A 14698-nucleotide genomic window follows, 5' to 3' on the forward strand; every position below is an offset into this window, starting at 1 on the left:
AAGCCAATACTTTAAGGAAGGGTTGACAAGAGCTCGATCTAGGGTTTCACCAGATCAAAAGTTGATTTCCCTCGTTTTCCCTGGTGGATTTTGTTACTCTTAGGATTTTGGGATCTCTAGCCGGAAGGTGTTTCTTCAAGGCCTCCAATCTTGTGAGGAGGTGCTTGAGGATTCGGGAAGAAGTTTTCAATTAAGTTGTGAATTTGTGCCCTTCTTCTTGTTTGTAAAGGTTCGGCGTTCGCCTTCAAGGAAGCCATTAGTGGAGCTCACCTCGCCTTTGTGATGTTGTGAGAGGAGAATATAGTGAGTTTTTGTGGCGCCTCTACCTTTGTGGTAGAGCGCTCCTACAAATGGAGATGTACACCTCTCCAAAAGGTGAAACTCTGGAGTAAATCTTCGTCTCCCGTGTGGTATCATTCTTGCCCCTTTACTTACTTGTTTTACTTCATTGTCTATTCTTTGCTTCGGCTAGTGCTTCGGCTATTGCACTTCATATTAGGGGTGCATTACCTTTAGAAAATCTAATAAACCTTAGGATTAAGTGTTTGTATCTTTCAAAAAATAAAATAAAATAAAATTTGTTAGTCGCCTATTCATCCTCCTCTAGCCGACCATACCGATCTTTCACCACCTGTAATTGGCAGGTACGGAACCACCTCGTGTACGACAAAACTTTTACGATTTGCGTAAGACGACGTGATGAATCAACGATGATGAAATGTGCAAAACAGGATCAGCATAAAGTACAAATATTGTCGTACATCCAGCACTGCTCTTGGCAGGCAAACGCATGACACGTTATTTTCCTCTACTTGTTATTTCAGGATTACATGGTAGAGAAAAATAACATGAAAGCAGCTCTAAAATGGCTAGTTATTTCAAGTGTTTAATGAATTTAATGAGCTAGCTCATAAGTTACACGAGTCGGACAAAATTTGATTTTCAACTTATTAACATAATCAAGCTTTTTTAATTATTAACATAATCAAGCTAGTTATTTTAAGAGTTATAAATCGAGTTGAGCCGGCTCGGGCTGTCAAAAAGAGAGGGAGAGAGGAGTTGAGCCGGCTCGGCCGCTCGGCTCGTTACCCAGACTCACCGCAACTACAAATCCCCGCCCCCCTCGGCTTGGCCTCGTATCCGTCCCAAATATCTCTCAAGAACCCTAGGTCTCGAATCCAAGCCTCCCTCCCTACTCCCGCCGCCCGACTTCAATCCCTCTCTTTGCAGCCCTAAACTCTGCCATCCGCTCCTAATTTCTCTCTTTGCAGCCGCCTCAGCACGAAATCATCCGGTTCATTCCTCCTCCCTCTCTGAGATCTTGACTTCAGGTGAGTTTTTGTGGTTGCTATTACGATGTTTACTTGGTCAGATTTGCGGGTCTACTGTTGCTTAATAGGCGCGCTTGCCATGATGCCAGTAGCAGACAGGATGGGAGAGGCCAAGGACAACGAGGTGTATGAGGATGACCTCGTCGACTACGAGGAGGAGGTGGAGAACGTCGTCGACGCCGCAGCAGCCAATCCCTCTGTCGACGTTGTCAAGAAGTGCGTGCTGTCGACGCTTCTAGCTGTTACGTTTCTTGCTAAGGTTCGTGGTTGAGGGATCTGTACTGACCTGTACGGGTTGTGGTGTTTGGACAGGGGGTACGTGGGGATCCACAGCTCGGGGTTCAGAGACTTCCTGCTCAAGCCAGAGCTCCTCAGGGCAATCCAGGACTGCGGGTTTGAGCATCCTTCCGAAGGCAAGCTCTCATTCTTGTTTGTTATCCATACTAGCTAAATACCTGTACGTTAGCGTTACTATGGATATGTGAATTAGATTACCCTAATGTGTCTACTTGTTTCGTGCCATGTATTTGAGAATTTTGCTCACATTTCCACATTTAAGAAATAGAAAAAAGATGGCCGACGGACCACTGCCACCAGTTCAAATCTTTAGCAGAGTAAATTCAAGTCCAAAGAATTGTATTTACATTAATAGTATGTCGTGGATTGCAAATTACAATTATTTGGTTGTTGAACATATATAGACACATTGTTTGAATAGCTCGAATGGTAACTACAATGGAGACATCAATCCAATTATTTTAATACGGATTCAGAGGTTAAGATAATTCCACGAATGTTTATTGAGGTTTAGTCAAAACTGCAGTTTCTCTTAAAGGGAGGGAGGGAGATAGAGGCTTGTTTCATATCATTTTTTTTGCTCTTATTTATTTCATCATTCCATGGAACACTTGTCACCCTAACATCTTGGATTTGCTCACTGAAACTTTGCCATATAAGATTTTGAACTGGTATGGTGACCAAGAAGGGCTTGATTGGTATGGCCAGCTGAATCGGTAGTTTCGACCAACGGGACTTGCTATGTCCCACAGCAATTGAAAGACATGAATCTCCTGTTTTCATTTGTTTATGTTTCCACATGAGTTGTTACTTTGTTATTCTGTTAGCTGGGGTGTCCATAAGCCATATATCTGAATGCATTCCTAGGCATCAAAGCACATATGCACTCAGTTATATTGGATTTTCTTTTTAGTGAGACCTAGAATGAACCAAACGTGCTATAGTCTGAAGATTGAGAAAAAGTGGAATTTCATTATTCGGAAATCCATCTTTGAACAAATTATGTTAGCAAATTGTAATTTTTTTATGTGCTGATGTGCAGGTATAATTTCTTCTGGCATTTTCTGTTGGGGGAGACGATATGGTAAACTTCCCATTAATGGTCCAGAAGATTAAAAATTTCTCACTGGGGTGCTGCTCCAATTTTCTTTGGTTCCACATCAGTCCAACATGAGTGCATCCCTCAAGCCATTCTCGGAATGGACGTCATCTGTCAAGCAAAATCTGGGATGGGCAAGACGGCTGTCTTTGTCCTCTCAACTCTCCAGCAAATTGATCCTGTTGCTGGTCAAGTAGCGGCACTTGTGTTATGCCATACAAGAGAGTTGGCGTACCAGGTTTGTATACAGTTTCCTCATTTGTGTTCTGTCAGTGTCAGATATGGCTGCTGATGCAAATTGTCTTTTTTACTTAATGTATTGTAGATTTGCCATGAATTCGAGAGGTTTAGCAAGTACCTGTCGGAAACAAAAGTTGCGGTCTTCTATGGTGGTGTTAACATAAAAAATCACAAGGATTTGTTGAAGAATGAATGCCCTCATATTGTGGTCGGCACACCTGGAAGGATTCTAGCTCTAGCTAGAGACAAGGACCTTTCCCTGAAGAATGTGAGGCACTTCATTCTTGATGAATGTGACAAGATGCTTGATTCACTTGGTAGGCTGCTGTTTCATATAACAGTTCAATTTAGCCCCTGTTCCTCTGATCTGCGCCTTCTGTTGTACTCCCTCCGTCCAGTTGATACCTCTCATATTAACCTGCTATTATATTCTTCAGACATGCGTAGAGACGTCCAGGAGATCTTCAAAATGACGCCCCATGACAAGCAAGTGATGATGTTTTCAGCAACATTAAGCAAGGAGATCCGCCCTGTTTGCAAGAAATTCATGCAAGATGTAATGTCATGTGGCCTATCTATTTTCAGCAGTCCCTCTTTCTATTTTCCCTTATTCCTTCTGGTGGTTTTGCACGTACATAGATAGGTGTGGTACCAGTTTTTTTTGTCGCTAGTGCCGGTTGCTTTCTTATAAGATTCATCATTTCGGAGGATTGGATCTTTGGCCACTCATGTCTTGCCTAGTCTTCGTCGATCAGTATCGCATTCCAATGGGCTGTGGTGAAGTGAAGTCTTCTGTTCTATAAATGTGAAGCGTGGACCACTTATTGAGAACATGGGAATTGGGTTGGTAGACCACTGATGTCATAAGTTTTTTAAGGCCAGTTAGGTTTTTCTCCAGCTGTCACCAACTGCACACTTTTGGATTCGTCTGCATCAGAGTAAACTGCTTATCTTTTTACTGCCCTCAGCAATGTCAGTGCACACAAATATGCTTTCTCTTGTCTGAAACTCCTGTAGCAAGCACTGTTGCAAAACTTGTTCGACAGGTTTTTTGGCAATTGCAATTTCGATTTTGCATAACTGAAGCTCCTGGAGGATGCTGAAATTTCTGACAAGAGAAGAATTGATATGCCATTTTTTGGAGCTGCCCATATTCTAATATCTTTGTCTACCATTTATCACCTTACAGCCCATGGAAATTTATGTCGATGACGAGGCTAAACTGACCCTGCATGGTCTAGTTCAGGTAACATGAACCATCCATTTGCCGTTTGTAAGTTTCTGTATTCATCTTGTGTCAACCTCTTTAATTCATGGTGTTGACACTTTTATCCTGGTTCCAGCACTACATAAAACTAAGTGAGGCAGAGAAGAACCGGAAATTGAACGATCTCTTGGATGCGCTCGACTTCAACCAAATTGTGATATTTGTGAAAAGTGTTGGTAGAGCTTCAGAACTTAACAGGCTGCTCTGTGAATGCAATTTTCCTGCGATCTGCATTCATTCTGGAATGACACAGGAGGAGAGGTTTGTGATTTCTAATTCCGTCTTGGCCTGGCCCTTGCTCTTGTTATTATTATTATATCATGTTCTGATTATTGTGGGCTTATCTTCCAGGCTTTTATATTATGTAAGAATGGCCTTTTTATTCACAAAACAGCGATCTGTCCTTTTGATGATTCTAGATTTGAGATAGAGTGAAATGCACTGGAAGTCCTAAAGTATTCATGGGATGCTAAGTTAGCCCTAGTACTATGAAATGCAGAATTTGAGTCCTAGAAGTACATTAAGGCCCCCTTCTTTTGGGCTTCTAGGACAGCTTCTAGGTTCCAGGCAGCTGAAGCCCAAAAGAATGGAAAATTTCTCAGGAGCTGCTGGAAGAAGCCCAGCCCAAATCATGTGTCCGGACCAGTTTCTCGGGCTTCTCCACAGCATTTTCGGACTTGCCCTCACGGCGAACCGTTTTTACGGCGAAAATGCCACCGCCAAGTTTTCTATGAACCGTTTTTTCCCAGATCAGACACCCTCTCGCCCCCGAGTCCCGTCCTCAGCCCCGATCCCCTCCCTCCCTTTCTCTTCCGCTCGCTCCCAGGCCCCAGCGCTGCCGCCCCTCCTCCCCTATCTCTCCGGTGGCCGCCGCCACCTCCTTTCCATCCTTCTGCGGCCACCAGCATCCCCCTCCCTTCCTTCCGTCCCGCCCCATCCTCCCCTGAACCGGAGCGCCGCCCTCCCCGTCTCCCATGGATCTGACGCCGCCCCTGCATCCATCCGGCCATCGCCGCCCCTACATCCATCCGGGCGTCGCCGCCCCTCCCTTCCCCATCTGGCCGGAGCCCTCTTCCCCATCTCTGCAGCCCCGAACCCGACCCTGACCACCTCGTCCCTCCGTCGAAGCAAATCGACTCGGATCCGCCATCGCCGTCTCTCGGCGGAGCAGCCCACCCCGGATCCGTCGAAGCCGCCTCCCACCTGCAAGTTTGCTAGAGTGGAGAAGGTGAGGCTAGCAAGCTCTGTCGCCGCCTCCCTTTCCGACAGTGGCCGCTGGCTTGTCTACCCTGTCGCCCCCTTTGGATTTGCTTCATTGAGAAAAAAATCTGAAGATTCTCCCCTTTCCAATTTGATTTTTCTTTGATTTATGTTTGGTTGCTCGTCATCTTTACTCCGTCTGTGTTTAACGAAGTTCTGAAGATTGCATTGCATGTGTATACACTATACGGTGTGGTCATTTCTGAACTTTTGATGTGTATCAAATATCATAATAAGCTTCATTTTTAGAAGCTGAAAAGAATGGGATGAAACAGCTTCTCAAGGCTTCCTCCCACAGCAACTTCCAGGAGAAATTAAGCTGAAGCCGACTTCTGGACAAGCTGAAGCTCAAAAGAAGGGGGCCTAAGTGGTTCACTGGAGATCCTCCTGCTCCACACCAGCTCTGACCTGCATGTGTGGCCGGTGGACCATCACCACATAAAGCAATTGTTTGCAAAATACCCCTTGAGAAATCATCTCTTATGATTCTATGTCCCCTGAAAATGATTGGTTATTCGCCTGGCCTCAAAGGGGGAACCTTGTTGTCGTCTTCTTTGTCCAGAAACTCGGCCTAGCTCCACTCTGTTGGTCAGGTCCATTTAATTGATACATTGTTGTCTTTCTAGTATCGAGAATTAGGTGTAGAATAAAATTTAGTACCATGTCTTCCACAAGCACATCATACTAAAAATCTGGTTTAGACAAGAACATGCCCAGATCATTTCAATACTCTTATCCTTCTCGATCCTCAGCATTGACGGTCTGGTGATGTTTCCAAAGTAATGTAACTATTGGTAGTAGTTGATTGTTAGTGGGATTGATGACGATGAGCTTTTTGTTGCCATGAATTTCCGTGATTATGAGTCGCTCAACTAGTCACGGCTAACATTTGGCTAAGGTGCCACAGCAGCCCAATTCGACTTGTACGAGGCTAGTTATTCTCTTTAGTCTGTTGGTACCCCCAGCAACTCTTATTTTACAACCTGTAAATATTGGGAGTACTATAGAGGTGCAACATGGTGACCCTCAGGGTACCCTTTGACCCTCCTTAGTTCAAACAAATGAACTAGATTTTCAAAAAGTTGTGTCATTTTGAAATTTTAGTTCATTTCGTTGAACCAAGGAGGGTCAAATGGTACCTATTGGGAGTACTTCAGTACTATACGCGTTTGCAATTTCCTTTATTTTTCAATTGCCAGTCATTCTTCCTACCAAATATCTAATAGTGGGGCTTGCATAGGTTGACCCGGTATAAGAACTTCAAGGAAGGACACAAGAGAATTCTTGTGGCTACAGATTTAGTTGGCAGGGGGATTGATATCGAGCGTGTCAACATTGTCATAAACTATGACATGCCTGATTCTGCTGATACATACTTGCACAGGGTAATGTAACTTTTCTCTACTGCTGCTTATGGGTTGGGTGTCCTTACCTCTTTTAACACATTCACCTCCATAGGTTGGGAGAGCTGGGCGTTTCGGTACCAAGGGTCTCGCTATAACATTTGTTTCTTCTGCCTCAGACTCAGATGTTCTCAACCAGGTTTGTATAACTGATTTATTTAGTTTTGTGACTTATCTAGTATGACGAGCACAGCCTAATTGGATGTTCACGTATCTCATATTTTTAAAGGTGCAAGAAAGGTTCGAGGTTGACATAAAGGAACTGCCTGAGCAGATCGACACTTCAACCTATAGTAAGTATATCTCTCTTATCCTACATATGGTGGCAAATTGGCACATTTTGCTACCCACGTAGTGTTGTTTCTTGATTTGTTTTGAGAACTGATTTTGTGATATGAACTACCATTGCTAGTGCCGTCTTGAAGATCCGAGTGTGCAAACCCTTGAAAAGAAACGGATCCAAGTGGGCTTCTCTACATGTGTTTGAGCTGGAAAATCGAAGTGTGTGCTTTTCGGATAGAGCACCTTGACATTTCTATTGGATTAGCACACTTCTATGTAAGAGATGCTCTGTCTGTATCAGCACTTAAGTTCACTGTATCTGGAATGCTGAATGTTTTGTTTACAGTGGCTGAGTTCTTTGTGGTCAGGAATCTGTCGGGAATGCTTTTGTTCATCATGCTAGTAAGGATCTTATTAGGATGCTAGATTGCTACAGCTAGCTTCTTTTTAAGTACATGTATGATTCATATTAGGCAAGGAAAAGTGTTAAAATGCAGCCAGCGAGCTTGGAGCTTGGGTTTTCACCCAGTGATATCCCCAGGAAAGTTGCGCATCGTGCCTTTACTTGACAAGAGCAAGTGCGTGGTGCCGTGTGCCTGCCTCTTCTAGTCTATTGTGCTCTTGCGCCGCCCGGGGTATGGAGCGACGGGGGGGTCCTTAGGGTTCGGGGCTAACGACTGCATATAAGCCAATTTACTATTATTACTGGAGTAGGATTCGGGGCTAACAAATCGATGAATGCATATCAACAAGTTTACTATTGTTACCTGAGCAACAGCCCACTGATGTTTGTCGTGAGGTTTGCGTTCTTTTGAGTGTGTTTGATTGGAAGAATTAATTGAATGGCCAGCTAAAAAGCAATAGTAAATTACGCAAAATCACTGCATTTTAGACAGTTGTATCAGAACCACATCACCGTTTTTGCTAACTTTATCAGAACACCACTGGCATTCGGGCTGTTTGGCACGTATAAACTTGTTTCTGAGATTGGGCCTCCTAGCAGAGCTGAGTAGTCGGTGCTCATCCTTGCGCCTCCGCCGCTCATCCCACGCCACCGCCTGCGGCTCAGCACAAGATGGCCGACGTACACGTTCTCCGCTACGAGGCAGAGCTTAACCACAATAAGGTCACATAGAGAAGGATAGCACACTAAGCTGCATCCTTCTCGCAATTAAGACGCTGCTTTGGCCACGGAAATAGTAGTGATCGGCAAAACGGCAGCAAATAGTCAAAACAAGACTAGATAATTACAACAGGTCTAGAAAATTACTGAGTATCCCAAAACCAATTCAGTGTAGTATTGTAAAGGGCATCTCCAACAACAAGTACTAAGCAAATACTAATTCTACGTCAAGAAAAATAGATTAAAAAAAATAGTGCTAGTTACTTGCATAAATAACACCTTGTGCACGGGTACTAAGATTGAAAAGAGAATTACATATGATCCATTATGAAAGAGAATAAAATAAAATAAAAAAAGAAGAGAGAGATAAAGATTAGTAACAAACTTCCTATTGAAGACGCCCTAATATTTACACGTCTTGGATCCTTCCTTCCTATGATCAGACTCACAGAGACCTGCTTCGTCTTCTTCTTCTCCGATTCTTCTCCACTATGGATGTAGAGCTGAACCCGAATCCACCTCGTCTTCCACCTCCACAACGACGAGTCAGGCATTTGCGGCGAGCAGAGCAGAGCTTAATCATCAACTAGGCCGGCTCGCGCGGCCGCTTCACGCAAAGCTCGCTGAGCGTGCAGAGGTGTGGTGGGAGTATTTACCGAGCGGGAGAAGCTCCCGCGCCGCCTTCCCCGGCGTCAAGATCCTGTACATGTTCTGCAGCCCTGGCTCACGAAGAAACTAACGCCAGCTCCCCCGGCCAACCCGACAGGCGGGCCCCTCTGGTCAGAAACGAGTTTATACACGCTAAACAACCAAATCATTGCTATGTGTCAAAACTTGTCTGAATGCCGGTGGTTTTGCGATAAAATTAGCAAAAACGGTGGTTTCTGATACAATTGTCACAAATGTGGTGGTTCTGCGCAATTTACTAAAAAACAAAGGGTTTTCTAAATATAAGTTGCCTCCGAGAAAGTTATGAATAAGTGATTTCAGTTTTGAGATCAGTTCCACAAGACCACTCTCATTTGCAGTTATGTTTTTTTAACAGTTGTTCATGTCTCGTATGAATGTGTGTTGAGTTTTTTGGGTTAATTAAACATCATTTTTCTTATTGTGCAATTTAATTTTTTTAATGAGTTGTAGCTTTCCTGATGTGCAATTGACTTTCTCGAGTGAGTTGCACACATCTTTTTTGACTGATGCGCAATTTAAATCCTGATTTGACCAATCGAAACAGCCCCTTGTCAAATCAAACTCGGGTTTGACCAATCTAAACGGCATGAGGATGACACTGGTTCGATATGCAAGTTGAGGAACGAATTTTGCAACAAAAAATAGTCTAGGTACAAAGTTGACACCTTGCAATAGTGTGTCTTTTAGGTTTTCTTATAAGATGGTCATCAAAAAAATTGTTGTGCATACCCGCAAAAAGAAATGCTGTGCAATTGATTTTTTTTTGGTATGAATTGGACGTCACTGATATCTAAGGTTCTTTCGGTTTTGCTATATCACAACGTTTTATTTTTGGTTAGACATAAGTTGATTCCTCGACAATTGATATGACTGTGCTTTAAACTTTTGAACGAATGATAAAAAGAGAAAAGTAAAATGACGTATAGATATATTAATCCAACAGTTTTCATAGGTCAACCGAGATTTAAACCTTTTCCTTAAAAATCAGTCAACCGAGACACCATTTTTTTTCCCATTTAGACACACCCAAAGCAAATTCGAGGCATTTCCTGCAACGGGCAGAACCCGACTGCCCAAAGTACAGTACATCTCACTTGTCAGCTTTGCCATGCAAATGCTGGAGCAGCGGCAGGAGATCGTGCCTGGCGAAATCGGCGATCCGGTCGACGTCCGGGACAGCCGCCTTGGCAGCGTCGAGGGCGGCGAAGCGCTCTGCCCACGCCGCTAGCAACGGGGTCCGGGCGTCGTCCAGGAGGTTGACGCCAGCCACCTGATGGTACCCCCGGATCCACGCGACGAATCCCCCCAACGCGATGTCCACATACCCGGGGTTGTCACCCCCGAAGAAAGCCTTGCCTTTGGAGCACTCCTCCAACGCGTCCTCCATCTTCTGCAGCGCCACGGCCGCACCTTCGTTCGCCGCTGCCTTCTCCTCCTCCGTCGTCCCCACGAACGCCTTGATCCATGTGGAAAAGAACTGCATATATATGCACGCTATATTATTAGTTGCTACAGTTAATTAATTAAGCTGTCGTGTGTGAGTGATACTTCCTTTGTTTCATATTTTGTACTAAATCTGCACCAATTAATATAGGGAGTATATGGCCCGACACATACGTGGTCGTCGGCGTAGGCGGCCCAGAAGCGGGCGGCGGCGCGGGCGTGGGGGTCAGCAGGGAGGAAGGAGGCACCGGCGGCGGGGAAGGCCTCGTCGAGGTACTGCACGATGAGCATGGACTCGAAGACGGGCTTGCCGGCGTGGAGGAGCACGGGGACCTTCCTGTGAACGGGGTTGGAAGCCAGGAGGAGGTCGCTCTTCTCCCTGAGGTCCTCCTCCACGTACTCGCAGCTGGTGAGCCCCTTGAGTTGCAGCGCGACCTGCGCCCGGTGCACGAACGGGCTCGCCCAGAATCCCAGCAGCTTCAGCTCCTCGTTGTCGCCTCCGGCTGCCATTGGATCGCTTGTTCCTCTCGGCGTGGCTTTGGTCTTAATTTGTCCTGCGCGCTGAGATAGAACTAGCAGACCTACTAGCTGGCCTAGCAGCTTGTGCGTTTGCAATTTGCAAAAACGTGATCTATATAGATAAGACGATGCCTGTGATTGTGGCTCCAAATCAATGTTCCGGTTTCGTGTGTACCAAATTTACTAGACGGTACGTATCCAGTATCCTCCTCCACCGGCGGCATGGACGGCGGCTAAGAAGAGGGCAGCAGCCGATGTGAACGGTTTTAATAGGCGGTACGTACCCTCCTCCAGTAGTGACTGGACGGCGGCTAAGCGGCGGCGGCCGGCGGGAGCCGATGAATTAATGTTCCTGCAGACCGCTAAGGACTTCATTGCCTTCTAAAACTTTGACTACGATGTTAATTATATGGCACACAAGTATTTTGCAAGACAAATACAATGATGTATTGATGTTAATTAATTTCATGGGTGATCGTAATACTGCGTTTTTCCACCGCAAGGTCACTTGGCGAAAGAAGAAGAACAACATTGCAACGCTCCATCGATCTGATGGCTCCCTGACAGATGATAGAAGACATCTCGACGGCCTTTTTTCTGATCGGACAAGTTTACGCGTCAGACACGAGATAATTCTATTATACCTCCGGCTGTTACGGACAAGTTTACGCGTCTGACTACTTATCAAATCAGCAACGATCTGTGTAAGGATTTCTCGGACGAAGAAATTAGCACGGCCTTATTTCAGATCGGCCCATGGAAGGCTCCTGGACCAAACGGCATGCCGGCCCGCTATTTCTAGCACCAATGGTCGACGGTAAAACTTGATATTTGCAATGCAGTTAGGGAATTCTTCAGAACAGGAGCCATGCCTGAATGGGTGAACGAGATGACAATTGTTTTAATTCCGAAGAAGAAGGACCCGACGAATATTAAGGACTTTAGTCCTATTGACTTGTGCTTGTGCAACATGGTTTATAAGATTGTCTCCAAGTGTATGATCAATCGGTTGAGACCACTTCTTCAGGATATCATCTCCCCGACACAAAGTGATTTTATCCTCGGGCGAATGATTTCGGCTAATGCACTTATTGCTTTCGAGGGACATGGATCCCCTAACTTAAAGTCAGTGACTTTACAGTCACTGACAGGTGGGGCCGGGTCCACATGTCAGTGGCTGTAAAGTCACTGACTTTAAGTCAGGGGATCCCTCAGCGCTTTCGAGTGCATCAACTGTATTCAGAAAAGCAACGATGACAAAGGCAAATTTTGTGCGTATAAACTTGATTTGGTAAAAGCATATGATAGGGCCGATTGGAACTACTTGGAACAAGCAATGCTGAAACTTAGTTTTGATGAGAGGAGATGGAGTAACTAGGTCATGAGTTGCATCACTACTGTGAAATATAGAGTTCATTTTAATGGAAAGCGTCTGCAGAGTTTCGCCCCTAGTCGTGGCCTTAGACAAGCAAGGAGACCCGTTGTCCCCGTACTCATTTCTCTTAGTCTTTGATGGTTTATCTCTTCTACTACAGCATGAGATTTAAGCGCGCAACATCCAAGGCCTGAAGATTTGTTGCCAAAGCCCAGGCCTTTCCCACTTGCTATTTGCGGATGACAGGCAAATGCGGTTCAAGCTCAAAGGATCAAACAGACTCTTGTTACTTATGAAGCGACCATTGGATAGTTGTTGAGCCCAGAGAAATGCAAAATTTTGATGGAGAAGAAATGGAGCCTCCATAACACTAATGTTGTGATGAACACTCTTGGGATTCAGAACCCTGGCTTTCAAGAGAAATACTTGTGACTTTCAATTCCGAAAGGAAGAATGAAGGATGGCAAGTTCTAATCGATCAAGGGCAAGATCCTCAAATGTTGTAACGATTGGTCTGGGAAATATCTTTCGAGTGGTGGGAAAGAAGTGCTTGTGAAATCTGTTTTATAGGCCATGCTCACTTATGCTATCAGTATATTCAAGTCCTCAGCAACGTAATGCGAAGCCTTATCACACATGATCCGTAACTTTTGGTGGGGAGATGAAACAAACAAGAAGAAGGTTCATTGGATGAGTTGGGAACGAATGATTAAACCCAAAAGTCATGGAGGCATTGGTTTTCGAGATCTTCAGATATTTAACCAGGCGTTGCTAGCCCGGCAAGCTTGGCGCCTCCTAACCGTTCCTGAATCGCTTTGTGCTAGGGTTCTGAAGGGCAAATATTTTCCGTTAGGGGATCTCTGGGACACAGCCTTTGTCAGGAATCCTTCACCTTGCTGGCAAGGCATCATGCATGGCTTGGAACTTCTGGAACAAGGCATGATTTGGCGTATTGGAGATAGCTCCAAGATTCAGATTTGGAGGGACAATTGGATACCCCAGGAAATCTTCAGGTTTCACGAAGCAACATGATGGCCAGAGTCAGGAGAGTCTCTGAACGTATTCTAAAGGATGACATGGAGTGGAATGAGCCCTTAATTCGTCAGGTGTTCCATCCGTTTGATGCTGATGAAATCATTAAGCTAAGAATCCCGCATGCGCTTTGTGATGACGTTATTTTCTGTGCACGGCGCTTACTGACTTGGTTTGAATCTCAAGTTCAATCTCACTGAAACTGGAAGTAGTCTGAATCCGACTGGGCAACAATCCTTGTGGAACTTGATCTGATCTGCAGCAGTTCGGCCGAAAGTGATGGTTTTTATGTGGCGGCTGGCGACCAATTCTCTGGCAGTTCAAGTTAATAGACACCACCGTTTTAAGACAATCTCTCCTCTTTGCTCGATCTGCGCCACCGAGCATCAAGGCGGTTTCCATGCAATCCTAAATTGCACCAAAGCACGGGTGCTACGCGAAGCTGTGCGTGAGAAGTGGGCTCTGCCACATGAGAGGGAGCTTCAACGATCCGGGCTAGACTGGGTTCTACTGTCCTTGAGCAAAGTGAAGGAAGATTGTAGAGCAAAGCTGATGTTTCTATGGTGGAGGTCCTGGCACTTAAGGAATGATATTATCTTCAGCAAAGGTGATGCCTCTGTGACTGCTTCTGCTCTCTTCATATTAAGCTATGTTGATGCTATGCTATCTCTTAAAGATAGAACTCTTACGCCTGACCGTAAGGGAAAGCGCCGTTCCTGGTGACTAGCACTGCCCCTATAATGCCTATTGCGCTTGTAGGTATTGCTTCTGTGAATACCTTCCTTTTGTTGAGCGAGACTATTTTAGCTTGAATTGCATCCTTCCATTTAGGCTGGTCGGAGCGTTTTTCAGACTCAGCTATGGTCTTTGGATCATGATCATTTTGAAGGTTGTTTGCAAGTAGAGAAATGACTGTCGACAAACATAGTCTTTTTATTGTATGATTCTCCAGTATCTAAGTAATTTGTGAAAATTTTGTTTACCTTTAGTGACTGTTCACGATTTCCCGTTGCGGTTAAGTCTGGGTTTTTTGATGTCCCAACATCAGTAATTGAGTGCAGTATTGAGCTAGGTTGTGAATGTTGTTTATCCACTACGTGTGTATTACCCAACTGATCTCAGCCAATATTATGTTGACTCACATTTGTTGTTGTAGAAGGAGGTTGAGAAGGTTTATTCTTCTGTTTTATTTGTCGCGGTTCCTTCGATTGGTCCTTTTGTTGCCTTCTAGAAGCGTTCCTTTTTAGTTGTCCTGCTTCTCCCCCTCTTCCTTTGAATAGTAGGTGCAGGAGGTTGAGTAGTTTTTGTAGGTACCTTTACTCTTTTGGGCACGTTCT

At 44.9% G+C, this 14698-nt stretch overlaps 2 protein-coding genes across 5 annotated transcripts; one reads left to right on the forward strand and one right to left on the reverse strand.

Moving 5' to 3' along the window:
• Window positions 1-1116: 1116 nt before the first annotated feature.
• Window positions 1117-7675, forward strand: LOC100824690 (DEAD-box ATP-dependent RNA helicase 15). 4 transcript variants are annotated; one of them, XM_010233600.3, is made up of 12 exons: window positions 1117-1331; window positions 1421-1547; window positions 1644-1744; window positions 2671-2965; window positions 3053-3284; window positions 3405-3523; window positions 4157-4213; window positions 4311-4495; window positions 6735-6879; window positions 6953-7036; window positions 7127-7190; window positions 7310-7675. In XM_010233600.3, exons 4-12 carry the CDS (start codon window positions 2828-2830, stop codon window positions 7318-7320), a joined length of 1035 nt encoding a protein of 344 aa, XP_010231902.1. In that variant the 5' UTR covers window positions 1117-1331; window positions 1421-1547; window positions 1644-1744; window positions 2671-2827; the 3' UTR covers window positions 7321-7675. The 4 variants fall into 4 exon arrangements, with proteins under 4 accessions (XP_010231902.1, XP_024314392.1, XP_010231899.1 ...); XM_024458624.1 differs by having other exon boundaries at window positions 2793-2965; XM_010233597.3 differs by having other exon boundaries at window positions 1424-1547; window positions 2793-2965.
• A 2215-nt stretch (window positions 7676-9890) lies between these two features.
• On the reverse strand, window positions 9891-11153 carry LOC100822632 (probable glutathione S-transferase GSTU6). Its single transcript, XM_014898934.2, has 2 exons — window positions 10610-11153; window positions 9891-10469 (listed from the first exon to the last, which is right to left on the reverse strand). Exons 1-2 carry the CDS (start codon window positions 10943-10945, stop codon window positions 10083-10085), a joined length of 723 nt encoding a protein of 240 aa, XP_014754420.1. The 5' UTR covers window positions 10946-11153; the 3' UTR covers window positions 9891-10082.
• Window positions 11154-14698: the final 3545 nt, after the last annotated feature.

The sequence above is a fragment of the Brachypodium distachyon genome, chromosome 2 (genome assembly GCF_000005505.3).
Source record: "Brachypodium distachyon strain Bd21 chromosome 2, Brachypodium_distachyon_v3.0, whole genome shotgun sequence".
Lineage (NCBI taxonomy): Eukaryota > Viridiplantae > Streptophyta > Magnoliopsida > Poales > Poaceae > Brachypodium > Brachypodium distachyon.